Genomic DNA, 27,473 nt, shown 5'->3' with positions numbered 1-27,473 from the left:
GCAAATCCACAGGAGGACCAGTCACAATTTCTCAAGGACTTGTTCTCACTCCTGCTCCCCTTTTACTTTGTGCTGAGGCACCTTTCCTTGTGGTCTCCTGGGGGTTGTGACATGGTTTACTTCTGTTTCACCATAACTCTTCTGCCTCCTAACAGGATGGCCAAAAAGCCCTCAGGACAAAGTCAGTTTCAGGGCTCTCTACTTGTTTCCCTGGGTTATTACTTTCCATTAGTTTTTTTTTTTTTTTTTTTTTTTTTTTTTTTTTGCGGTTCGCGGGCCTCTCACCGTTGTGGCCTCTCCCGTTGTGGAGCACAGGCTCCGGGCGCGCAGGCTCAGCGGCCATGGCTCGTGGGCCCAGCCGCTCTGCGGCATGTGGGATCTTCCCGGACCGGGGCACGAACCTGCGTCCCCTGCATCGGCAGGCGGACTCTCAACCACTGCGCCACCAGGGGAGCCCTCCATTAGTTTTTGGTTTGTAGTTCTTTACAATTTTGTCAGTTTTTTGCTTCTTTTAAGGTGGTTTTTAATTTTTTTTAAATAAATAAATTTATTTATTTATTTATGGCTGCATTGGGTCTTTGTTGCTGCGCGCGGGCTTTCTCTAGTTGTGGTGAGCAGGGGCTAATATTCGTTGTGGTGTGCTGGCTTCTCATTGCAGTGGCTTCTCTTGTTGTGGAGCACGGGGTCTAGGTGCATGGGCTTCAGTAGTTGTGGCACATGGGCTCATTAGTTGTGGCTCACGGGCTCTAGAGCGCAGGTTCAGTAGTTGTGGTGCACGGGCTTAGTTGATCCACGGCATGTGAGATCTTCCTGGACCAGGGCTCGAACCCGTGTTCCCTGCATTGGCAGGCAGATTCTTAACCACTGCACCACGAGGAAGTCCCTAAGGTGGTTTTTTGAAGACTTTATACAGCGTTTTTATTTGCTTTCAACAGGAAATTTGGGCTGAATAACTTGCCATTATTATGAAGAATTGTTTGGGTTTTTGCCTTTTTTCCCCCCCTTAAGTTCTTTTGCCTCTGAGGTCCCAGAACTAGGGGAGTAGAGGTATGACAGGGGCTAATAAGATGTATGGGCAGAGTGATGTTGCTGTTAGTACTCTCGTTTTCTGGGAAACATCACTGTTTTGAAAAAAAGAAGAAAACTCACTCAAGGTATAATTTACATACCACAAAATTCACACACTTTAAGTGTTCAACAAATGGTTTTCAGTATATTTACTGAGTTCTGCATCCACCCCCATAAATCAGTTTTAGAATATTACACCACTCCCATAAGATTACGCTATCTCATTTATAGTTAGTCCCAGGCAACCACTAGTCTACTCTCTATCTCTGTAGATTTGCTTTTTCTGGGTGTTTCATATTAATGTAACCATACAATGTGTGATCTTTTGTGTCTTGGTCTTTTCAGTTAGCATAATGTGTCTGTGGTTTATTTATATCATGGCACGTGGCTGTATCTTGTTCTTTATGACCATGTGGCCAGCACCGTATGGTTTGGTACCCATGTCCCAGATGTCATACTTCTTATTCCCAGGGTGCTCCTCACTTTGCACATCCTACCTTGTATTTTGGGACTCGCATGCCTTGTGCCTTCGATACCCCATGTCCTGTGCATCCTGTGCCTGGGCACCCCCCCTTTCTCTGCACCCTGTGCCAGAAAATCCCACATCCAGGGTGCCACATGCCTAGAACACCCCACTTTCTGGCTCCCTTTGTCTTCGGGACCCTATATTTTCTGCACCTAGCACCTTGGGCACCCTGGCCTCAGACATGGATGGCTCTGCTTACCTGTCCCCTGCTCCCCAACCCTTGCCTGCCTTTAGTTGCGCCCAATGTCTTGGGCTCCCACGCTTTGACTACCCTGGGTGTGCACTCCTCCACCCTTAACTGTCCCCAATGCTCTGAGTCCTTTACCTCAGGCCTAGTGCCCTTGGTCCTGGGTATCCTGTGTCAGGCTGTTTAGTTCCTGTGTGCTGGGCCAGACCCTGTAACATACATGAGGTAAGGCAAGAACTAGGGGTGGGGAATTTTATTTTTATATATATATACACACATATGTGTGTGTGTGTGTGTGTGTGTGTGTGTGTGTGTGTGTGTGTGTGTGTAGAGGTGGGGAGAGGGAGAGAGAGAGGGAGTTTTTATTGTTGAATAGTATTCCAGTGTGTGGATATACCACATGTTACTTATCCACTTATCAGTTGGTGAACATTTGGGGTTGATTCAGCTTTTTGGATATTTTATTATTTTAACTGGTATGTGTCCACTCTAGTCTAAAGCTATTGCTAGACTTGTCCTATATGAACAATTCATCACCATTCTGCACAGTAGGTCCTGGTTCTGTGCTTGGAATTGATGTGTATTTGCCAAGAAAGTTAGTGGTGGTGTATTTTAGCTCCTGTTCGGTTTCATGTTTGCTGCGTACCATGTATTGAGGTTTGAATGATCTGCTCCTCGTTCCATTGGCTTTTGCAATTTTCTAGCTTTTAATATTCCCTTCCGGTATCAAAAAGGCCATATTCTTCTTTTGTTTCTGATATTCCTTACCTTAGCTTGGCAACCACTTTATGTAGTCTCCATAGTTTTGCCTTTTCCAGAATGTCATATGGTTGGAATCCTACAGTATGTAAACTTTTAGATTGGCTTTTTTTTTTTTTTTTTGCGGTACGCGGGCCTCTCACTGTTGTGGCCTCTCCCATTGCGGAGCACAGGCTCCGGACGCGCAGGCTCAGCGGCCATGGCTCACGGGCCCAGCCGCTCCGCAGCATGTGGGATCCTCCCGGACCGGGGCACGAACCTGCGTCTGCTGCATCGGCAGGTGGACCCCCAACCACTGCACCACCAGGGAAGCCCTAGATTGGCTTTTTACACTTGGTTATATGCATTTAAGTTTCCTTCATGTCTTTTCATGACTTGATAGCTCATTTCTTTTCAGTGCTGAATAATAATCTATTGTGTGAATGTACCGGAGTGTATTTATCCATTCACCTACATCTTGGTTGCTTCCAAGTTTTGACAGTTTTGAATAAAGCTGCTATAAAAATCCATGTTCAGGTTTTTATGTGGTTCTAAGTTTTCACCTTTTACATTAACTTGAAATAAACTAAATGATGTGTTACTACTGTTTACGAATGTGAAATTACAGCAGTTAGAATTAGTAAAAAATTCTTTTCCACATCTTGTCCTAATGAAGGCTTTATGGCTTGTTTCCATATGTGCTAGGGAGTAAGAGCCTTTGCCAAGCTTGCTGAGCCTGTTACCTTTCCTTTTTGGTCTCTACTTTTGTGTTTCTTTTATTGAGAGAACACCAGTGTTGCCACATTCAAATGAGGCAGGAATAGCTTTCTCTGAGGTCATCGTATGATGAAATACTGCCCTCTTGAGTAGATTGTATCCTGCGTTCTATAGGCATTAGGCTCTGTTCCCAAAGAGTTTACAGTATAGTAAAATGATTATAGCATGTTAAGTATATTAAAACTGGGATGAAGTTTTATAGGGAAATTAATAATAGATATTTGTTTCACCATTAATTCAAGGAAAAATGGCATGATACTTTGATATTTTGATCATAAAACATGACAAGAGTTGTTTTTTTGTTTGTTTTTTGTTGTTTTAAGAAAGTATCCAAAATTCTATACTCTTTTATCTTTTCTGTCTTTGGCATACATGGCATACATTTTTTTAATGTTATTGAGATAATGGTATACATATTATTAATTATATATTTTTGATGTTTCTAATGTGAAACTCACTATAACCATGATATAAAGTATATGTAAAATGCTTTTGAAATTCATGTGGTAGTGCTGATTAGGTAAATATTCTATCATCTATTCATCCAATATTCTGCATAGTCCAGAGAGATGTTATTTAAAATGTTAATTCATTGTGTTTTTTATGAATTTACCTGATTTAGAATCCATATTTTAATGTTAGCTTTGTAACTGTAGGACACTAGTTTCAGTTTAATTTCGTTAACATTGGATAGGCTGTGTGTGTGTGGATAGAGCAACAAAAGTCTCCTTTCTCCCAAATTTTGCATAGGATAAACCATAGCAAATAGCCATAGTGTTTTTGTGAGTTTCCTATTTCTGTACCTTTGGAAGCACAGAGATAGTTGCATGAAAACGTTGGGTTTCCCTCAAACTTTTTGGTTAATACTGAACTTGTTTCTCCTCTTTTAGCTGTGCGGTCAGAGAAGAAACGCCTTAGGAAGCCAAGCAAGTGGCTTCTGGAATATACAGAAGAATATGATCAGATATTTGCTCCTAAGAAAAAACAAAAGAAGGTACAGGAACAGGTGCACAAGGTACATTCCACCATTTCAACAACCTTTCATCAGTTCTTTTAGGATACTGCAATTTTCCCTTCAATATCATATTTTATCTTCATGGGACAATAATTTCCTTAACTGGGATCTTGTTTTTCAGGGTTTTTTTTCCAGCTTCTGGCACAGTACTTAGCCTGTACTAGTTATACAGGAAATGTATAAATGAGTTTATGTACTATGTGTGTATAGTGTGTGTATATATAGTATATTTTCCCCCTTTGCTTTCAAAATGTATTTGATTTAGGAATATTGTTATGATAAAATGTTTAGTAAAAAATATAGGGTATTAAAAAGAATAGTATGATCCTAATTCTACAAACAAATGTTACAATACCTTATATGCTTTATTTTTAAATTCAATTTCTTTAAACTCAAAGTATTTTAGAGTAAGTTAGAGATATTTTGACTCCACGTCCCTAAATAACATGCACCTCTAAGAAACAACATTTTTCTTCACAACCAATTTATCATGGTCATATCTATTAAGGTCAGTTTATCTAATAACAAATCCATGTTCAGATTTCCCCAATTATTTCATAACCTTTACATTTAATTTATCCAAACCAAGATCCAGTCTAGGAGTACACATTATATCTGGTTGTTACATTTCTTAAATCACCTTAAATCCAGGACAGTCCCCCTTTTCATGACCGTATGTAAGCAATGAGAGCAACACATTTAGAGTATCTGCCTTCTTGATTTGTGTGATTGCGTCTATGTTCCCTTTTAGGTAGTAGTTAATAAGTAACAATTTGATACATTCAAGTTAAACATCTTTGGCTAGATTACATGGTAGGTTTCATATGTTGTATGACATTGGAAGGTATTTAACCTTCAATAGTTCACCACGGTGACTAACTGATTTCTCTTTTCAGTTATGTTTTACCTCTTTTGATCAAGCAGCAGTATATGTATAATTACTTCGGCTCCAAGAGAATGTCTTGTTCCCCATCAGCCATTTCCCTGATGTTTTTTAAAAAATATCAATTGTACATCCTTTTCTGTATGAATAATTTCATTTGGGGTTACAAAATGAAGATTTTCAGATTTTATTATTTCTTCTACTTATATTATCTGTCAGTCTGTCATTTTATAGTACTGAAATACATGAAAGGCATGTATTGCTTTCCCGTTAATTTACCAACTCAACTTTGGAAGTTTATTATTAGCTGCTTTTATCGATGATATATTAGGGAATCTTTTTTTTTTCTTTTTTCTTTTATTTATTTATATTTTTTGCGGTACGTGGGCCTCTCACTGTTGTGGCCTCTCCCGCCGCGGAGCACAGGCTCCGGACACACAGGCTCAGCAGCCATGGCTCACGGGCCCAGCCGCTCCGCGGCATGTGGGATCTTCCCGGACTGAGGCACGAACCTGCATCCCCTGCATCGGCAGGCGGACCCCCAACCACTGCACCACCAGGGAAGCCCTTTTTCTTTTTTTTAAGATTATCACTATGGCTTTAATGAATTTTTATAGCTTCAGTGTATCTCAATCCAATGACATTTTTACCCTTTAAAAAAATTATAGTAAAATATATATATAACATAAAATTTACAACTTTAGCCATTTTTTAGTGTACAGTTCTGTGGCATTCAGTACACCCACATCATTATGCAACCACTACCATTATCACCACTACCCATTATCTTCAGAAATTTTTCATGGCCCCACACTGAAACTGTGTCTATTAAAAAATAACTTCCCATTTCCCCATACCTTTAGCCCCTGACAACCACCATTCTGTTTTCTGTCTCTATGAATTTTACCATTCTAGGTGCCTCATATAAGTGGAATCATACAATATTTGTCCTTTTTTGTCTGGCTTATTTCAGTTAGTGTAATGTTGTCTTCAAGTTTCATCCATTTGTAGCACGTGTCAGAATTTCATTCCTTTATAAGTACATTATTCTTTTTGATACTTAAATTATAATGACTTTGGCCTATGGATTCCACGTTTATCTTTTGCCCATAGGTAAGTTCCCGCCGTGAAGAGGAAAGCCTTTTAGCCCGGTGTCGATCTAGTGCTCAGAACAAACAGGTGGATGAGAATTCTTTGATATCAACCAAAGAAGAGCCTCCAGTTCTTGAAAGGGAGGCTCCGTTTTTGGAAGGGCCCTTGGCTCAGTCAGAACTTGGAGGTGGACATGCTGAGTTGCCACAGCTGACCTTGTCTGTGCCTGTGGCTCCGGAAGTCTCTCCACGGCCTGCCCTTGAGTCTGAGGAATTGCTAGTTAAAACACCAGGTAAGATGGGGATGGGTCTCAGTATATAAGTGGATATAATTAGAGGAAGCAGGAGATTTTAGTATGTTTTGATGGAAAGCCAGTAGTGTATTTCTGTACAGCAAACTACCCACTTTGATTCTGGGAAATCCCTAATACTGGCTAATTGGATATAGTTAATGACCATTAATTGGTGTACTGTCAGGAAGACATTTTTTTTTTTTTTTTTTTTTTTGCGTTATGTGGGCCTCTCACTGTCGTGGCCTCTCTCGTTGCGGAGCACAGGCTCCGGACATGCTGGCTCAGCGGCCATGGCTTATGGGCCTAGCCGCTCTGCGGCATGTGGGATCTTCCTGGACCAGGGCACGAACCCGTGTCCCCTGCATCGGCAGGTGGACTCTCAACCACTGTGCCACCAGGGAAGCCCAGGAAGACATATTTTTTACAAACTACTTTCTTTCAGTGTTATTGCTCTTCATGATTATTGATCAACCACAGTGTGAATCAACACCCAGGGTAACAGGGTTTGGGGGAGGGGCACTGCATACTAGTGGAGTAAACACATAAAAATTATACTTCAGATACTGACTTTACCAATCTTTGTGTTATTTGGGAAGTTGTTTAACCTCTGAACTTGTTTCCTCGATGTATAAAATGGAGACTGTGATGCAATGTATAAAGAAATTTACCTGACACATAGCAAGCAGCTGAGTGTGAATACTCCCTTGAAGTTAATTACCAATTTCTTTTCACTTTATCATTCTGTATAAACATGTCACCTGGTGAGAATTGAATCTAAACAACATACTGTCTCTAATTCACCTTCTGACTTTTTTTTTTTTTTTTTTTAATTGGAGTAACCTTCTGACTTGAGTATTGTAGTCAGCCAAGGAAAATTTTGGATGTAACTTTTTTTTTTTTTTTGTGGTATGTGGGCCTCTCACTGTTGTGGCCTCTCCTGTTGCAGAGCACAGGCTCCGGACGCGCAGGCTCAGCGGACATGGCTCACTGGCCCAGCCGCTCCGCGGCATGTGGGATCTTCCCAGACCGGGGCACGAACCCGTGTCCCCTGCATTGGCAGGCAGACTCTCAACCACTGTGCCACCAGGGAAGCCCTGGATGTAACTTTTTTACATTCCCAACAGTAGCTTGTGATGTTATTCTTTAAAAAGGGATCCCAATTGTGCATAATCAAGTAAGGTGGAATCAAAAAGAATAATAAAGATAGTTACCACCTCATTGCCCATTATGTGCCAAACTGTGTTATTAGGCTCTTTTATATAATTGCTAAGAGCAGTCCTACAAAGTAAACAAGTGTCTTTTACTTATTTAGGAACAGAACAAGAATTCTAATCCTGGTCTATTTATGCCCAGAATTCAGGCTCTACTTTACCTCACTTCTCCTTTTGTTCTTACCACCAGTTGATTGCTCTAAAGGGTGTTTTGCCCTTTTGATTTCTCCTTAGTTCATTTGTGATTTTTTAAAAATGTATCAACATATATGGTTTTTAGTAAGTGTGTATACATACACACACACACACTCTGACATAAGAACATCCTCACATTAGTTTGTGTCTGTATTGAGAAATATTTTCTTGTTTTATGTTAACTAGTATTTTAGAATAATGTTTACCTTGTCCCTCCCCACAAGATGATGAGAAAAATATTTTAAAATGACTAATTTTTTATATTTTGAGAAAAATATAAAAAAATGACTAATTATATATATATATATATATAATAGGTTTTTAAAAAATTAGCTTGTGCCCAGTTTCTAAATCATCTAATGAAAAGATACATGCATTTCAGGAAATTATGAAAGTAAGCGTCAGAGAAAACCAACTAAGAAACTTCTTGAATCCAATGATTTAGACCCTGGATTTATGCCCAAGAAAGGGGAACTTGGCCTTACTAAAAAGGTATGTTATTTTAGTCAATTCTAAAATAGGGTTTAATCCAGGAAATAGGGGATTTTAAAAACAAATCTTTTAGTAATACTTATGACATCAGTGCACATATACATAGAAATTATAGAATGTCAGAGTACACTTGGTGATCTGAGAAATCCTACATTAAGAGGCTGTTTTGCATTTGTACGGAAAATGTGTATCACTTGATTTTAGATTTTCTTTTCAAGTGAAAATGAAAAAAGCTTTAAAGTTGAGTAAAGTTTGTGTTTGTTGTAATTTCTTTTCTGGGCTCGAAACCTCTTACCTGATTTCTACTTCACTTCTGTCTCTACAAGCCACTAACCTACTCTTATGCCATTGCCGTGTCTGCATAATACCTCAGAAAAGACCTAGCTCAGCTATAATCCAGGCAGAAACACTTGATCTTCAGTTTTGCAAACTTGGTTTCCATTAGCCAAGAAGGCATCATTAAATTGTAGTTGGAAATATGATTTTCTAATTCTATAATGGATGATAACTGGATATTGATTCCTTAGGATACATCCTGCTCTCTTTGTATTTGAGGAGTAACTCAGCATATATGTTATAAATTCAGTTGTAAGTTGCACAGATTTCCTATTTTAAAAAATTCTTTTTCTTTAAAGAAAAACTGCAGATTGTAATCAAATCATAAATAGAGTTTTTGGAATTCTTTCCTTAGCTGTAGCAAACTTCTATCCTTTAATCCTATATTAAGGCTCCTAGTTTTTGTTAGTCACACATCTGTAAATGTAAAATTTAATTTATTTGTGTTTTTATACCTTATTTAAAGAGTCACATTATGTACTTTAGTTCCTTTGTTCTTCTCAAAGCAGTTTTATGACATGGACTTTTTGGTGGTTCTTAGACTCATCTCCTGCCCTCCGAACTCTCTCTGCAGTTTGTGCAACCTTCAGTGACAATGTGTCTCTAACTCACTATCCTCTCATTGTACCCCACACTCTAGTAAGGCTGTGGTCATCTTCTGCAGTGCTTTCTCTCCTGGATTTATATTATTCAAATCTTAGCCACTGCGCAAGATTGTTGGCAGAGGTAGATGGGAAGGGCCAGGGAAACTGGGATTCAGTTGCACGTTTTGAGTGTGGAAGTGACGTTTGCAATCAGGTGATAAATTTAATGGTATTTTACAGGGTGAGTCATGGGAGGCTGTTGTCTTACTGCTAGAGGTGAGGTGCTGCAAATGTCATTGAAAGTAAGAATTCAGGCGAGTTAAGTGAATGACCCCCCCCCCCCGCCTTTATGGAGCTATAATTGGCATATATAAGTTAATGATTTGAAGGAATAAGATGAATTTTGAATCCTCAATGTTTTTGAGACTGGATTACTTAAAAAATAGTGTTAATTTGTTTTTTAATAACTGTAAATGGAGTATAACCTTTAAAATTGTATAATTTGTATGACCTTGCTCTGCCAAGTGCAGTTTTCTAATCTGAAATTGAACTTGTCGTGTTTGTGGGTTAATTTTTTCCCTAAGGGGATAAAAAGCATGATTTAGTTGATAATTTTAATTTATATAGGCGAAAGTGTCCCAGAACTCTTTGAGATTTAATTTACACCAATAAAATGCACAGATCTTAATTGTTCTGTTTCATGGCTCTAGACAGTTGTATATACCATGTTAAGTACCACCCAAACTAAGTATGCTCTATATCTATCACCCCTGGAAGTTTTCTTGTTCCCCTTTTCACTCAACTCCCCATTCTCATCTCTTCAAGAGGCAAAATTTTCTAACTTCCGTTACTATAGATAAGTTTTGCTTGTTCGTGAATGTCGTATATGTTGTTTTGTTTTTGTTAACTGGCTTCTTTTATTCAACACATGTATTTGAGATACATCCACAAGGATGCTATTTCAGTAGTAGTTCAAGTACAATTTGCTTGTCCTTTCTCCTGTTGATGCACATTTGCATTTTTTCATTTGAGGGCTATTAATCATAAGGCTGGTATGAATATTCTGAGTCTGTTTGTGTACATATATTTTCATTTTTCTTGGTGGTGTAAATACTTAGGGGTGGGATTGCTGGCTCATGAATATATCCCTTTTAAAGAAATTGCCAAACACTTCTCCAAAGTGGTTGTACAACTTCACGTTCCCGCCAGTGGTATATCAGAGTTCAGTTGCTCCACATCTTTAATAGCATTTGGATTGTCAGTCATTTTAAGTTTAGCCATTCTAGTGGATATGAAATGATATCTAATCATGTTTTTAATTTGTATTTCCTAATGATTATTGATTTTGAGCCCCTTAGTATGTGCTTACTGGCCATTCCTATATCTTATCAAACGACTGTTCAAGCACACTTATATTTTTGATTGGGCTCTTCATTGTTTTTATGGTTGCTTTTTTAGGAGTGCCTTTATATTTGGGATACAAGTCTTTTGTCAGATATATGTGCTTTAAATATTTTTTCCCAGTCTGATGCTTGCGTATTCATTTCCTTAGTCTTTCATGAGAAAGAATTTTTAAAAGTTTGTTTTTTCTTTTATTTATATTTTGTGTCTATTTCAAGAAATCTTTGCCTACCACATCAACACAGAGGTATACTTTCTGTGTTTTGTTTTAGGAGTTTTATGGTTTTGATTTATATACAGTTCTTCATTTTTTGAGATGGAGTTTTGAAGTGGATGTCCAATTGTTTTAGCACCATTAGTTAAAAATCTCTGTTAGCCATCCAGTTCTCTGTCTCTCATATTTTTGGTCTCTTTAAGCATTAGATATAATTAATAACTGTCACTGTTGAATTTCAGCTTTTCTTGGTAGGGAGATAGGCATCATATTTGGTGCTAGAACAAGAGAAAACCAGAGTTATTGGTGATGGCTAGACCTGGACCCTGGAGAAAAGTGACCTCTTTTCTGTTTTAGAAGTGAGTTCTGCTATCTGACCTAGTCAGCTTCACAGTTAAGGTCCTGCTTACTGTGAGGTATATTTTGCCATCAGGTTGAAACCATGATTCAGCTCCATCTTGGGACTACACCATGGGTTACCAGGCAGGCCACACCTTGTCTTTGGATGGATCAATCAGTGAGTTAGAGAAAGAGGGATTGTCTGTTGAGGTAGTGGTAACTTAAGAGTGCACAGACCTTTGTTATAAAGCAGAAACTAACACACCATTGTAAAGCAATTATACCCCAATAAAGATGATAAAAAAAAAAAAAAAGAGTGCACAGACTTAATGCATATCCTACCAGATTATGCATAAAGTAAGTTACTGGCATCTTTGACATGTCCTCCAAGGCACTTACAGAGTTCTGTGGGTTTTTTTAAAAATATATTTTATTATTATTATTATCATTATTTTTCAGCCGTGCCTCGCGGCACACGGGATCTTAATAAAAGCACAGAGTCTTAATCACTGGACCACCAGGGAGGTCCCTTTTTTTATTCTAAGCAGAGCAGATGGAATTTTATTCATGTAGTGTAGTGTGGGGGGTGTGTGTGCGTGCGTGCGTGTGCATGCTGTTATTTCTATTTTAACTTATAAAATTGTTGACATCAGAAATGAAAATTTTTTCTGTATCACTCTCTGTAGTTTTGGGAACATTCTGATTGTTTTTGCATCACAGCTTTTGGGTGAATGTTAAACAGTGAAGTATAAATTGCTTATCTAAGTAATGTAGATGGTAGTTTTCTTTAAATTATGCAGTCTATTTTGTGGGTTTGTCTACTAGTGTTTTGTTCCATTTAACTAGGTACCTAACATTTGCTCCTTCATTTTATTTGACTTCATAAGACTCTGATCTACACTGAACATGAGGAACATTCTTATGATTTATTAATGTATATAATAAGTGTTCAGAAATTCACAGCTGCATTTTATCTTGTTTTAACCTCAGACTTGGGAACTTCATAGCAAGAATAGCATCCATTATATTGACTTTTGTGACCACTAAATTTTGTTTTACAGTCATGATGAAGAATATTATTCTTGTAGGAGAAGACATTTTCTTGGAATAGAACTAATTCATACAAGCATTAGTAGTAGGGGAATAAAATGTGTAGTGAGTTACTCTTGACGTTTAAGGTTTTTCTTGTTGTTTTTTTGTTTTTGTTTTTGGCCATGCCACGTGGCTTGTGGAATCCTAGTTAGTTCCCTGACCAGGGGCCCTTGGCAGTGAAAGCGTGGAGTCCCAACCGCTGGACCACCAGGGAATCCCCAATGTTAAGTGTTTTGTTTTTAGTTTCAGTGTTGCTTTAATTTATATTAATCTGCAGCAACTTAAATTAGAAAGACTTTCCATGATTCAGAGCTTTTTAATATTTAGAATTCATCAAGTAAATAAGTCTGTGTAAAATCCAGTGGCTGTAAGTATAACATTAAGAAGGAAGATTTTAAATACACCGTGGTGTGGAACAGAATTGAGCTGGTGGGTCTATAAGCACATACTTTTTCTCTTTCTCTCCCACTTTAATCAGAGCAGTGTTCTATATCTGCTTTATATATTGGGAGTCTCTGAGTAAGCCAGTCGTTGTCCGTAGTCCCCCCACTGGAGTATGTGGTTGGTGGTTTTGAGTTTTAGAGCATGAAAAAAACCCAAATCTCATGCTTTTCCCCACAAAGTTTCTGTTCAACCCTTTACTATTATATTGTTCCTTTAATTGTTAAAAACAGCCAAGATTCTGTATCTTTGGCAATAGACAGTTCAGCTTTTGGCACATAGTATAAAGGGTTTGTTTTCTATTCCTTTGTAAAACATGATGCATTTTACTTATTTGTAGTGTTATGAAGCTGGTCACTTGGAGAATGACATTACTGAATCATGTGCTGCATCTCGTTCTAAAGAGTTTGGTGGAGGTGAGTGTTTTTGAGATTTAAGAACTGTATTGCAAAAATAAGTGTGAAGTACCCTGTCAGTTAACAAGAAAAGTTACTAAGCAGGACTAGTAAGGTTGCAAGTTCTAAGACTTGTTTGCCCAATATATGCTTCCTAAAACTGCATATGACACTAGAAAATTGTATTGATTCATTTCCAACTTTATACTGAAGTTAGTTAAATGGAATTAGAATTAGTGTTAAGGAAATGTTGGGAACAATAAAGAAAAATCAGCTCCTTAATTTTCTTATTAGATAATTCTCCATACTGCATCATTACTTTCTTGGCTTTGATTCCTATAGGACAGAAAATAACAGAATTTGAGTTGAGGGGGAAATTGCAAATCGTCTTAAACAAGTCTTTCATAGTCTTACTTTCTTATATCACACCTGTGACCTTTGGTCAATGAACATACGCTTGAAAAAGAGCGCTTACATTTGAGCCTAGTCTATTATGGCTGCTTTCAAAGGCCTTGGGAATCTTCTAGATTAAATTGGAATCTGTTTCCTGGAACCTCTGCTTGGTCATCTTATTTCTGCCCACAGCAGGAATGGGCAGCCCTTCATTCAATAACAGATAAAATAATCATAGTTTAAGTATCTACTCTACCAGTTTCTTTGTGTAAGGACTGTTACCTCTGATGAATCTAAAGCATTACAACGAATTAGGATATTACTCATATTATCCCTGTCTTGTAGAATAAGCACGAAGATGAAAGAGGTTGGAAGGGTTGGGGAACTATATCCAGACATGACCAAATTTATTGCCACACTACTGTCTCATTATCCACCCTGTGTTTCTCCATACCAATTCTTTCTATCCCTTTGATCATTTTGTCTGCCTATGCCATTTATTGATTGGTGTCATTCCTGAAATATTAGCTTAGATTTGAGCACGCTGCATCAGATATGATCTATCAGCAAAGGATATTAGGGGAGATTATATTTTATGTGGTCTTAAATGTACACTTCTTTGAATGTGATCTGTGATTATTAAGTTTTTTAGCAAGTAAATTAAACGATATGTTAACTTATTTTAACCCTGTATGCAATTATAATATAGGTTGGTCAACTTGTTTGCTTGATTTAAAAAAAAAAAAAACTGCTTTCAAAATAATATCAGCTCTTTCCCTATACATTTGTACTTTAGTTTTCTGTAAAACCTACAACCTGCACTTTATCCTCTGTAAATTTCATCTAAATGTTTCAACTTGTGAGAATTTTGAAGCTTTATTCTGCCATCATATTAACTCTTCCCTTTTAGTCTTAGGCTGTCAGCAGCTTTGATAGCAGAGCTTCTCCATCTCGATCAGGCAGATCAAGAAGAGAGCCCTAAAGCAGTCTTCCAAAGTATTTGATACCTAGCTTAAATATCCTGGAACATTTTACAAAATATCTCTTTAAAGATTCCTCTTAATGTTTCTATAACAAAGAGTTGAAATACGTATAATAAAAAATGAGTGAGAGACTAAATTCCATTTTCTAAATATGTCAAGATTAGGCATTCATATTCAGGGTTATAGTACCGCTGCATGAATATCCTTTTTTTTAATTAAAAAAACCCCGTTTATTTGTTTATTTATTTTTGGCTGTGTTGGGTCTTCGTTGCTGCGCGCGGGCTTTCTCTAGTTGTGGTAAGCGGGGGCTGTTCTTCCTTGTGATGCGCAGGCTTCTCATCGCGGTGGCTTCTCTTGTTGCGGAGCATGGGCTCTAGGCGCATGGGTTCAGTAGTTGTGGCACACGGGCTCAGTAGTTGTGGCTCACAGGCTCAGTAGTTGTGGCTCATGGGCTCTACAGCACAGGCTCAGTAGTTGTGGCGCACGGGCTTAGTTGCTCCGCGGCATGTGGGATCTTCCCGGACCAGGGCTCAAGCCCATGTCCCCTGCATTTGCAGACAGATTCTTAAAACACTGCCCCACCAGGGAAGTCCCTGCATGAATATCCTTTTGGCCAAAAATGTATTGGTTGGAGGAGGGAGGTATTTTTCTCTCCTCGTATAAGTCAGATCTTATGTATTTCATGTTTTTGTCTTAATCCTTAAATCATAGAGTGATATAATTTATTGTCTTTAATCTTGGAGGCCAGGTTTTAGTATCTTTTCCTGACTACTAAATGCATTTCCTCTCCATCTGTAGGATATTAAAGTCCTTTGTGGAACTAGAAAGTCTTTCATTTCAATCATATAAAATGAAATTGCTTTAATAACCTGTATGTTTACTATTTAATCCATATGAGGCAGAATTTTTATATATGTAGCCATTTCCCCAACTAGTTATATACTAATGGGTAAGTCTTTTTTTTTTCCTCTGCCCTTGTTTTCCTCATCTACAAAGTTGGAGAATTAAAATTAAGGTTGGTGTTTACTCTAACATTCCATAATTCTGTGAGGTCCCTTTAGTTGAGGATAGGAGTTCTTGGACATGCATGTAATCAGCCAGCAGGTAACACCTGTTTTCCTGTCCTAGGCACCACCAAGCTGTTTGATAAACCAAGGAAGCGAAAACGACAGAGACATGCTACAGCCAAGGTGCATTGTAAAAAAGTGAAAAATGACAACTCATCAAAAGAAACTCCAAGCTCCGAGGTATTATGCAGTTCTTCATCTTTTGACCTTCCAAAGCGAAGCTGCTTTTCACAGTAGAGGCCACATCCCTTTTCCCTTTGAGTTTACCTAAAAATAGTATTCTGTTGAAACAGCTAGTAGTGATAAGGAATCCTGGAGAAAAAGATGAATCTGATTCTAGTAGAAATAAGTCAAAGCACTATGGCAGCTGTAGGTGTGACCTTTTTAAAAGATCACACCCCGTGCTCTAGGTGTCAGATGAAATACATAACTGTTTCATCATGAAGTAAACTTGTTCTAAAACCAGAGAGCACAATATCAAGTAACTATATAATCCAGATGAACTTGGTATTGCCCTTTAAAAGTTGAGACTGCAGTTAGGGGAAAAACTCATTTGCTTATTTATTGAGACCACCAACTGCTTAATTTTAGAGTAATGTTTGTAAACAGTGACTTTTAGGAAACAGAGGTTTAAAGCCATTTTCTTGAAGAGCATCAGTGCAGCCATTGATGCTACCCCTAGCTTTCCAACTCAGGTTAAAAGAGAATTAGAACAAGTCAGGTCAGCATCACATATTTTGATGCAGAGTGTTTCTTTCCAGGACAATTTGAACAGAATGCCCAAGGGGGGCATTATTTAGGAAACACTGATCTTGGAAGGACAAATAAGTAATCAAATAAACTTAAGAATGTTTTCTCTCCCTTAGTGAAACCTTAAAATGGAACAGCTCAAAAAGTTCCAGTGGAACAGCCTCAGAGCAGTTAGTGGCAGGGCATGAGGCGCCCACTACCCGCCCAATCACAGCAGGGTTAGAACTAACATTGCATGCAGTCCGCCCACGTGATTGGCTGAACATCTGTAAGTGCTTAATGGCTAGACAAATAGCAGCCCAGAGGGAGGGGGTCAGATGGAGGAGACATCAATAATATAGATGTGGGGCGTTATTTTTTCTCTGCAAGGGAGAACTGATGACACACAGGACAGCTGCAAGCCCCAAGGAAACCATTGAGGAGGGTGTAGAAAATGACCACGGAATGCCTGTATCTAAAAAACTGCAGGGTGAACGAGGAGGAGGAGCTGCACTCAAGGAGAATGTTTGTCAGGTAGAGAATGTTTGCCCACTTGCATTTGAATTGCATGCTTATCTTTTAAGAGAAGTCCTCTCCAGTCTCTTGATGTCCTAGTCATGGTTAGAGTAAAAATTCTCTTGGATGATTCCAGTGGAATCACTTACTTTAAGGATTTAACTCTTCTCTCTTCCCACAAAAAAAGAAGAGAAATATTTAGTGTTGCCCCTGGGTAGATGCCCTGAAGTAGGTCTGAGATGGAAGGGGTGAATCTGTGGTTGCTCAGCCAAAGATAATTTTCCTGCACCTCTCATGGTGTGAGAATGTTTGGGTTTCTCAGGAATTTTTCAAGGAGAATTTTCACATAGATTGTTGGGTTTGTGTGTGTGTGTGTGTGTGTGTTTTGTTTTTGTTGTTGTTTTTGTTTTTTTTTCTGCTTTAAAGTACTGACTTTAGAGAACCTACCACCTGTATTTTTCTATTTATTTAATAAACATTTATACAGTGTTTTTTTACTGTGTCAAGTGTTTTTCCATTCACTTTGTAAATATTACATCATTTAGTTATCATAACAATCTCATAAGATAGAGGATCATTATTATCCTTGTTTTATAGATAAGAAAATTGAGGTACAGGGAGGTTAAATAGCTTGCTTGTAGTCACTCAGTGAAGCCAGTATTCAAACCCAGGCAATCTGGGTTTTGAGTCTTAACCACTGTGTTGTCTTGCTTCTCTGTGAAATGTGCCTCCACTTTAATGTCAAATGCCTTTATCTTACTTGGGAGTAGAGTCAGTTAAATGGATGCATTGGTTATATTCTCTTTTCATGGTCTTGATTTAACCTTGTAAATACTTAAAAACTGGCATATAAAAAGTTGAAAATATTAGTGTTTTTTTTTTTCTAATTGAAACTGCTAAAAAATAAAATTTCCCCAGGCCTAGAATATTATTATGGTCAGTATAATTTCAACTCAGCTTCTTTGTCTGTTCATTTCACTGCTATATAAAGAAGGTTGATTATATTCAGACCTGCTCCCAAACAATGTTACTCCTCAGAGACTGTTAAGCCCACAAAGATTGTCATATAAGAAGGTATTGTAACCCAAGGTCCTGGTTTGTTTGGATCAGTCTTTGTTTAAATCTGTTGTGCTTGTATAATTTATTAATAGCACCTCCTTTCATGCTCAAGTGTCCTAGTTTGAAGGATGAATTACATGCTCATCCCAATTAAAGGGTTAGTCTGTAACATTTGGTTAATTTGAAAAATTTATTCCTCAGTACATACTGTAATTGAAGTTTTCCTGTTTAAGTGATGAAGGCGAATTTGTTTATCGTGCAGGAAAGCTGATGTTGCTGGCAGTCTGAATATACAAAACAAAACATGTAACATTTATGGCATTTGTCAATTTTTGGTCATGAATAGTAGATCATGGGAGAGCCAAACATGAAAGACTAGCTCAGAATCCCTTGGGGTCCCCTCTTAATCCCTGGCTGCCTCTGGCCTTTTATTCCCAAAGCTCTCCTACTCGTTTGCTTATTTAAGCTTTGATGTTAAGTGGCCAAGACCTGTTCTGTTTCTTTGGGTTCTTGAGGATATTAGACTTGCCTGGCCATCTTTCCCCCTTTCTTGTCTTACAGAATAAGTATAAGAGTTTTTTCATTTTTCTGCTAATCACTATGGGGAAACAAGTCAGGATATTAGAGGGGTGAAAAGTAACAAATGTTGGGAATGCGCAGAATTTTCATAAATCATACAACGTTTTCAAAAGCAACAGATCCCGATCTTTATTTCCTAAGGCTGTATCATCATTGACACCCTGTTTTAGTGAGATTGTCTCAGAAAGGTGATCTCTCTGATTTTAATATGGTTCTAGGTGTATCTCAGGGATTGTTCAAATCTTAATCAGGGCCCTTCTGGACTGTTACGACCCAAGTCCCAGCTGGCCAGTATCTCTTGCTTGAACCATTGCAGTAACCTGTTTGATTATCTCTGCTTTTCCTCTCACCTTTTTACTCTTGAAATTTTTCATGTAGCAGTCATAGGGATCTGTTTTTAGATGAATACCTGATTTCAGCCTTCCCTTGGTACGGCGCTCATTATAATGGCACACCTTTGCAATTAGAATAAAATCTGAAACTCTGTACCGTAATCTGTAAGGCCACACAGTCAGGCCCTTGCTTGCCTTTTTCTTACTTCATTTCTACCACTTCTAACTTTTGTTCACTTTTGTCCAGTGACACTGGCTTTCATTGTGATTCATAGGAATGCCATGATTTTTCCTGTCTGTGGGCTTTCTGTACTTTCTGCCTTCTTGGTCCCTTCTTCAGATCATGTGGCTGACTTGTCATTCCGAGCCCAGTCTAAGAAGTCATTCCTAATCACCCAATCCAAAGTTGTTGTTTGAGGGCTCTACCCAAATACTTACATCTTCTGATATCTTTTGTTTGTTTAATTGTTTACTTATATCTTTGTATCCTTAGAGTATAAGAATGATGGGAGCCAGGGACCTGTGGTACCTGGCATAGAGGAGGTAATCATTAAATACTAGCTGAATGAATGGTGGGATTTTTTGTTTCTGGCAAAGCTGCTTCTTAACTTTTGCTTTAATGAAGACCTTCTGCTTGGGATTTTTAAAAATCTTTTTCTATAGACAGATCTGTTTTCTTTCTCTTAACAGAACTGTGAGAAACTGGGTGAGCTGCTATTATGTGAGGCTCAGTGCTGTGGGGCTTTCCACCTGGAGTGCCTTGGATTAACTGAAATGCCCAGAGGAAAATTTATCTGCAATGAATGTCGCACAGGTAAAGTAGTTAGAGAAAGGTCTTCTTCCAAGGAAGGTTTGAGTTTCAAGTTTTTTAGGAAAAAATCATTTATTGGAGACACTTTTTTTTGTGGCAATACTGGGCTAATTCCTACAGACAGAGAGATAGGTGCTCTGTGGTCTTTGCCTTCAAAAAAACTCAAGTGAATAATGAATGTATAGTATAATACAGTGCAAAACGTGTTGTTGTGAATATTAAAGTGCTGTGTGAATGAAGATGCACCAGTGCTACAGAGGAAGATATCTGAGTTTGGTTTTAAGAGAGAAATAGAAATTGGTGTGTGGAGGGGAAGGATAGAAGGTCTAATAAAGTAAGTATGAAATATTTGGGGAACAGGAAGCATATAGGTCAGTATGTTTGGAGTTTAAGATATTTTAGGGAAGAGGTGAGGCATAGGTAGTGACGAGGAGGACTTCTGGGTTACTGATGATATTTTGTTTCTTGATCTGAGTGGTGATCAAGAAATATGTTCACTTCATGATTATTTGTGAACTTATAATGTGTGCACTTTTCTGTGTATATTATACATCAGTAAAACTGCTTAGCAAAAAGAAGAGAGCTATTTTGTGAGAGTTACAATATACGGATTGGGTCAGAAACTAGGAATGGTCAGATGAGACCAGCCTGTAAAGCACCTCACAGCTGTGCTCTCTCAAGGAGATTGCTCTTTTTTCAGCATTATGAATGGATGTTACAGTATGAAAGTAGTAAAGAAATTAGGGTTGACAGTAAAGATTTTATGCTCGTAAGTCATTAAAAACCATAGCATGATGCTGCCCAAAGAGAAAGCGTCTGTAGAGTGAGAAGAGGGCTAATGACACTACTGGGGGATATCCACTTAAAAGGGGCTACTGGAGGGTGAGGAGGAGCTACTCAAGAAGGAATGTCTGTGAAGCCATGAGGATGGGGTGTCATCAGCAGAGGCAGATGGGGCAAACAGACCAAGGAGGTTCTAGAGTGAAAAGGGGATCTATTGTATTTGGCAGTGAGAGAGTGCCTTACTAATCCAAACTGAAAGATGAATGGGTAGCAGTATACACTATTTCTTACAGAAGCTTGACTTCAGTGGAAAAGGGAGCAGTAGCTGAAGGGAGGATATTAGAGGGTCAGGAGGAAGAACATCTTGAGTAGGATGAAGGTTAAGAATTGTGTAGGGAAATAAATTTCCGTAACAGGAGGGGGAATAATTGGAGTACAGTCACAGAGACAGGAGAGGATAATCTTGAAGAGATAAAAAGATTAAAAGGGAATGTACCATGTAATTGTGAGGGAGATGAACACTGAGGTTTTTCCTTGGCTTGGTGAGAATGGTGGAAAAAAATTGTTTATAACCTGAAGGGAAGAGTGTAGGCTTAGACTAGCCCCTGTGGGAAATAAGAGGTGAAATTAACTTGTGTCTGTAAATAGATGGCCATGTCAGATTGAGTTATTTCATCTTTCTGCTACCACTTTCAGCAGTGTAGGTACAAAAGCTGGAAGACAAGATAGTTGTGGGGTTATTTTGCCTTCTACACACGTTGGGCTTTTGATCATTATGTGCCATACGGTGTCCCGGCCCTGTAATTAAAATTTAGAAACAAATTTTAGATACGTGCATATCTCTATTGCCCTAATTTTCTTAGAAAGATCTTCTTTTTTTAAAAAATTTTTTTAACTTCTTATTTTATATTTGAGTATAGTTGATTAACAATGTTGTGTTATATCAGTTGTACAGCAGAGTGATTCAGTTATACATATATCTATTCTTTTTCAAATTTTAAATATAGCAGTGAGTACAGTGTCAATCCCAAGCTCCCTAACTATCCCTCCCCGCAACTCTTCCCTCCTGGTAACCATAAGTTCCTTCTCTAAGTCTGTTTCTGTTTTGTAAATAAGTTCATTTGTATCATTTTTTTTTAGATTCCGCATATAAGCGATATCATATGATATTTGTCTTTCTCTGACTTACTTCACTCAGTATGACAATTTCTAGGTCCATCCATGTTGCTGCAAGTGGCATTATTTCATTCTTTTTAATGGCTGAGTAATATTCCATTGTATATATGTACCACATCTTCTTTATCCATTCTTCTGTTGATGGACATTTAGGATGCTTCCATGTCTTGGCTATCACTGCTAGTGCTGCAGTGAAGATTGGGGTGCATGTATACTTTCAGACCATGTTTTCTCCAGACAAATGCCCAGGAGTGGGATTGCAGGATGATATGGTGGTTCTAGTTTTAGTTTTTAAGGAACCTTCGTACTGTTCTCCATACTGGCTGTACCAATTTACATTCCCACCAACAGTGTAGGAGGGTTCCCTTCTCTCCACACCCTCTCCAGTATTTATTGTTTGTGGATTTTTTGATGATAACCATTTAGAGAGATCTTCCTGCCTTTTGTACCAGTGATCCAGTTTTGCTAGTCTCATCTTTATTATGATGTGATATTCTCTGAACCAGGCTAATCTAAGGCAGAACTACTTTTTTAAAAAATCAACTTAATTGAAGAGTAATTTGCCTACTATAAATGTACCCCTTTTAATGTATGTTTTGATAGGTTTCGATAAAATGTATACACCCACACCAGAAAGTTCCTTTGTGATCAGACCCAGTCAGTCTTTTTTGCACCTCACCCCTTCACCCCCATCACCAATTTCAGGTTAAACAGTGACCTGCTTTCTGTTCAGAGCACATTAGATTTGCCTTTTTTTTAGAGTTTGTGTCTGGCTCAGCATGTTTTTGAGACTCATCTGTGTTGATGTGTGTATCAGTAATTCATTTTCTTTCTTAAAACAGCTTTATTGAGGTGTAATTGATGTACAGTAAACTACACAAAGTGTACACTGTGACGTTTTGGTGTGTGTTTGTGTACATACACCTTTGAAACCATCACTCAGCCTAGTTACTTTGAGATTAAACAACATTGTTGCAGGTATTGAGAATTCAGTCTTTTTATTGCCAAGTGGTATTCCATTGAATGGATATAAGAGTTTGTTTATCCACTCATCTATTGATGTACATTTGGATAGTTCTCAGGTTTGGCTATTATAAATAAAGCACTGTGTATCCTTTGTATGGATACACTTTCTTTTCTGTTGTGTAAATATCTAACAGCAGAATGGCTGCATATGGTAGGCTTAACTTTTCAAGGAACATCCAAAGTGTTTGTACCATTTTATATTCCCATCGGTAGTCTGTGAGAGTTTTAATTCTGCCACATCTTCATCAACATTTGGTATTGTCAGTCTTTTTAATTTTAGCCACTCTGACAGATGTGTAGTGGTATTTTATTGTGGTTTTAATGTGTATTTCACTAATGATGAATGATGTTGCACATCTTTTTATGTGCTTATTTTTCTGTCTTCTTTGAGGAAGAGTGTTCAAAATTTTTTTTTAATTTGGGGTTTTTTTCTCCCTATGAATTTATTTATTTACGGCTGTGTTGGGTCTTCGTTGCTGTGCGTGGGCTTTCTCTAGTTGACGAGTGGGGGCTACTCACTCTTCATTGCAGTGTGCGGGCTTCTCATTGTGGTGTTTTCTCTTGTTGCGGAGCGCAAGCTCTAGGCGCGCCGGCTTCAGTAGTTGTGGCTCGCAGGCTCTAGAGTGTAGGCTCAGTAGTTTTGGTGCATGGGCTTAGTTGCTCCGCGGCATGTGGGATCTTCCCGGACCAGCGCTCGAACCCGTGTCCCCTGCAGTGGCAGGCGCCTTCTTAACCACTGCACCACCAGGGAAGTCCTGGGTTGTTCTCTTACTGTTGAGTTTTAAGAGTTCTTTATATGTATTCTGGCTACAAGTCCTTTATCAGATATATACTTTCCAAATTATTCTTCCAATCTGTGGCTTGTTTTCTAATTTTCTCAATGGTATCCTTTGAAGAGCAGAAGTTTTTAATTTTGAAGAAGTCTAGTTTATCAAATTTTTTTAATGGACTTTGGTTAAGAAATCTTGCTTAACCCAATGTCACGAAGATTTTGTTTTCTGCTGAAAATTTTTTAATTTTAGTTTCACATTTAGGTCTGTGATCTATATTGAATTAAGTTTTATATGTTATGTGAGGTAAAGAGAGGTTATTATTTTTGAGGGTAGAAAATTTTACCCTAGTTTTAGTAAAGATGTATAGAGTAAGAATAAAGGAGTCATTTACTAGTTCTTCTGGGTCACCCTGTTTTCCTATAGTAGGATGACCACACCATAATTTAGGCTACTCCAGTTAAGTATTGGCTGCCAGTTATTCAGTATCAGGCAGTAGATTGCTTCTTTTCAAATACTTATTTAAAATTTTTTTCTAAAATTATTATTAGTTGGTGATCTCACTGTTTATAAAGATGAGGTGGATTATTTTACTGTGTTCCTATTTCCAGCAGCTGCCAAAGGCAGGATTCGTGTTCAGGTCTGTCTGTCCCTCAAGCCTGGGCTCTTTCCCTTACATTGTTTTGCTTCCCAGCGAGAGGTAGAATTTTTTTTTTCTCTTAAACTTTTTATTACAGAAATCCTCAGACATATACAGAAGTAGAGAGAACAGTATAAAGAATCTCAACATATTCATCACTTAGCTTCAGTAGTTATCAACTTCTTGCCTCATTTTACTCATATAGTTCAAAATATATGTAACTAGCATATTTTTTTTAACATTTTAAAAATATATATCCATTGTATACAATGACTCCTATGTGTCATCAACTACCCAGTCCCACTTTCAAATTTTCCCACTTTGTCTCAAAATATATTGTTTTATAGTGTTTTGAATCAAGATCCAAATAATGTCCCTGTATTGTATTTTTTAATTAAAAAATTCATCTCTTAAACTTCTCTTAATCTACAACAGTACTATTCCCCTCACCCAATTATTTTTGTTTTTTACAACAAAAATATGTTTTATTTAACCCAATATATTCAAAATATGTCAGCATATAATTAATGTGAAAATGACTGAAATTTTTTACATTCTTTTTTATGTGCTAGGTCTTCAAACTCCAACGTGTATTGACACTGACTACACATCTCAATTTAGACTAGTGCCATTTTAAGTGCTCAGTATCCAAATGTGGTTTCCCTACTGGGCCTGTGCTAAATCAAACCTTACTTGTCACCCCTACCTGACAAACCTCATTGCTGGATCCCAATAACTGCACATATTTGAGGGACCCCTCACCCAATTTTTTAATGTTCTTTATTTCTTGAGACAATGGTCATTTGTCTGCCAAGTTTTCTACATTCTAAATTTGGCTGATTGCATCCTTGAGGTGTCCCTTTTACTTGTTCCTCTGTCCTCCGTATTTTATGGAAACTTGTAGTTAGATCTAGAGGCTGGATCAGGTCAAATCAATTTTCCTTTGGCAAGAATCCTTTGTGGGGGATGTGTACTTCCTATAGCATCACATCAGCAAACATGTATTAAATTTTCCCCCTTAATAGTGGTATTAAGATTGTTCAGTAGGTTTGTGTTGTCATCCTGATCAGTCTATTATAATGTTCTTCACTATGATATTGTGATTTTTAATAAATACATATTTGGTCTTTGTCCAGTTTCTGGCACAGAGCTCCTGAAACCCTTGAAATTTCCTAAGTGATGAGGGCTATAAAGATGTATCTTTTTTTATGTTAATGAGAGATGACTTTTGGAACTAGCTAAGGATGGGAGCTGGTTGCCAGGAGAACCAACCATGTGATTAGAGGGTTCCATCTCCCCCTGACCTTTTTGGAGGGGAGAGTGCTGGAGGTTGGATTAGTCCTCAATTGCCAGTGATTTAATCAGTCGTGCCTATGTAATGTGGCCTCCATTAAAACCCAAAAGGATGGGGTTTGGAGAGCTTCTGGGTTGGTGAACACATGGAGATTAGGGGAGAGTGGCGTGCTTGGAGAGGCCCTGGAAGCTCTGAGCCCTTTCCCCATACCTTACTCTATGCATTTCTTTTAACTAGCTGTTCCTGAACTACATCATTTTTTAGTAAACTGATGATCTAGTAAGTAAAGTGTTTCTCTGAGTTCTGTGACCCACTCTTGCAAGTTAATTGAACCCAACCTCTGATTTATAGCCAGTTGGTCAGAAGTACAGATGACAGCCTTGACTTAGAACTGGTAAGGGTTGGGGTGGGAGGCAGTCTTGTAGGACTGAACCCTTACTTAATCTGTGGGATCTGATATTATCTCCAAGTAGATGGTGTCAGAATTGAGTTGAATTGTAGGATACCAGATGGTATCAGAGAATTGCTTTGTGGTGTGGGCACCCTCCACCCCCACCCCATGTTGGAATTTGGTGCAGAATTGTGTACTCACTAACTTTTCATCTAATGGTTTAGCATTGAGTGAATTCTTGAGTTAGTATTAATTTGTTTCTTCCTGTTTCCTAGGAATACATACCTGTTTTGTATGCAAGCAGAGTGGGGAAGATGTTAAAAGGTGCCTTCTGCCCTTATGTGGAAAGTTTTACCATGAAGAGTGTGTCCAGAAATATCCACCCACTGTCTTGCAGAACAAGGGCTTCCGGTGTTCCCTCCACATATGTATAACCTGCCATGCTGCTAATCCAGCCAGTGTTTCTGCATCTAAAGGTATGGGTTTGTGTAGACCAATCTAATTATAGAACCTCAGTCTCATTGGCAATGGATGTTTCAGATGCTATCTGGCATATCTCTTCATAGCCTCTAGCTTTTGTCAGAGTACCAGCATTTTATGTGAGAGATAAGAGAGTAATGGACAAATTTAGCAGTCACCACATTTTTACATGTGCTTTATGGAACCCCCGGCATTATGTGGTAGCTTTAAATATTTGGAATTCATGTGACATTTAGTTTGAAAAGGTGTTCTGCTGGACATCTTGTTTTGTTTTGTTCTGTTTTGCGCTGCGCCATGTGGCTTGTGTGATCTTAGTTCTCCAAACAGGGATTGAACCCGCGCCCTCTGCAGTGAAAGCACAGCATCCTAACCACTGGACCACCAGGGACTTTCCTCTGCTGGATGTCTTCCTTCATCAGAATAAAGTGTATTCTTCTTCTGTGGGCCCTTATATGTATGGTTATCAGATGTGATATCATTCAGACATGCATATAGGGCAGAATTGAGGTTTTTGTTTTGTGCTGATTTGTTTTATTTTTTTTAAATGGAAATTCCTATCCAGAAAATTTTTTCCTGCTTCATGGTTAGCTTGAGAGCTGAGGTTTCCAAAACTATTATGTGGGTGCAGATAAACTCAAGTTTCCATTCCCAGTGGGAAAACAATCATTTCTTTCTTTTTTTTTTAAAATAAATTTATTGATTTTTTTTTTTTTTTTTCCCCCCTGGATGCATTGGGTCTTTGTTGCTGCGTGCAGGCTTTCTCTAGTTGCTGCGAGCGGGGGCTACTCTTCCTTGCGGTGCGCAGGCTTCTCATTGCAGTGGCTTCTCTTGTGGAGCATGGGGTGTAGGCGCGTGGGCTAAGTAGTTGTGGCTCACGGGCTCTCGAGTGCAGGCTCAGTAGTTGTGTGCAGGGGCTTAGTTGCTCCGCAGCATGTGGGATCTTCCCGGACCAGGGTTCGAACCCGTGTCCCCTGCATTGGCAGGCGGATTCTGTCTATCTATTTCTGCGTTGGGTCTTTGTTGCTGCGTGTGGGCTTTCTCTAATTGTGGCAAGCGGGCGCTGCTCTTCATTGTGGTGCAAGGGCGCTTCTCATTGCGGTGACTTCTCTTACTGTGGAGCACAGGCTCTAGGCGCATGCAGGCTTCAGTAGTTGTGGCACGCAGGC

General features: G+C 38.5%; 1 protein-coding gene across 9 annotated transcripts in view; it reads left to right on the top strand.

Annotated features, from left to right (window-relative positions):
* The window catches only part of NSD1 (nuclear receptor binding SET domain protein 1), a 136,688-nt gene that overhangs the window by 74,142 nt on the left and 35,073 nt on the right, over window positions 1-27,473 (top strand). For all 9 annotated transcript variants that reach the window (XM_004284817.3, XM_033414845.2, XM_004284816.4 and 6 more), the window contains 8 exons: window positions 4,187-4,311; window positions 6,308-6,578; window positions 8,367-8,476; window positions 13,224-13,299; window positions 15,783-15,901; window positions 16,841-16,984; window positions 19,627-19,750; window positions 26,103-26,303. In XM_004284817.3, the coding sequence (XP_004284865.2) occupies window positions 4,187-4,311; window positions 6,308-6,578; window positions 8,367-8,476; window positions 13,224-13,299; window positions 15,783-15,901; window positions 16,841-16,984; window positions 19,627-19,750; window positions 26,103-26,303 (1,170 nt within the window). The remainder of the gene's footprint in view (window positions 1-4,186; window positions 4,312-6,307; window positions 6,579-8,366; window positions 8,477-13,223; window positions 13,300-15,782; window positions 15,902-16,840; window positions 16,985-19,626; window positions 19,751-26,102; window positions 26,304-27,473) is intronic.

This window comes from Orcinus orca, chromosome 3, assembly GCF_937001465.1.
Source record: "Orcinus orca chromosome 3, mOrcOrc1.1, whole genome shotgun sequence".
NCBI classification, from domain to species: domain Eukaryota; kingdom Metazoa; phylum Chordata; class Mammalia; order Artiodactyla; family Delphinidae; genus Orcinus; species Orcinus orca.
The sequence above is the reverse complement of the archived record's forward strand: the minus strand, read 5'-3'. Positions and strand labels throughout refer to the sequence as shown.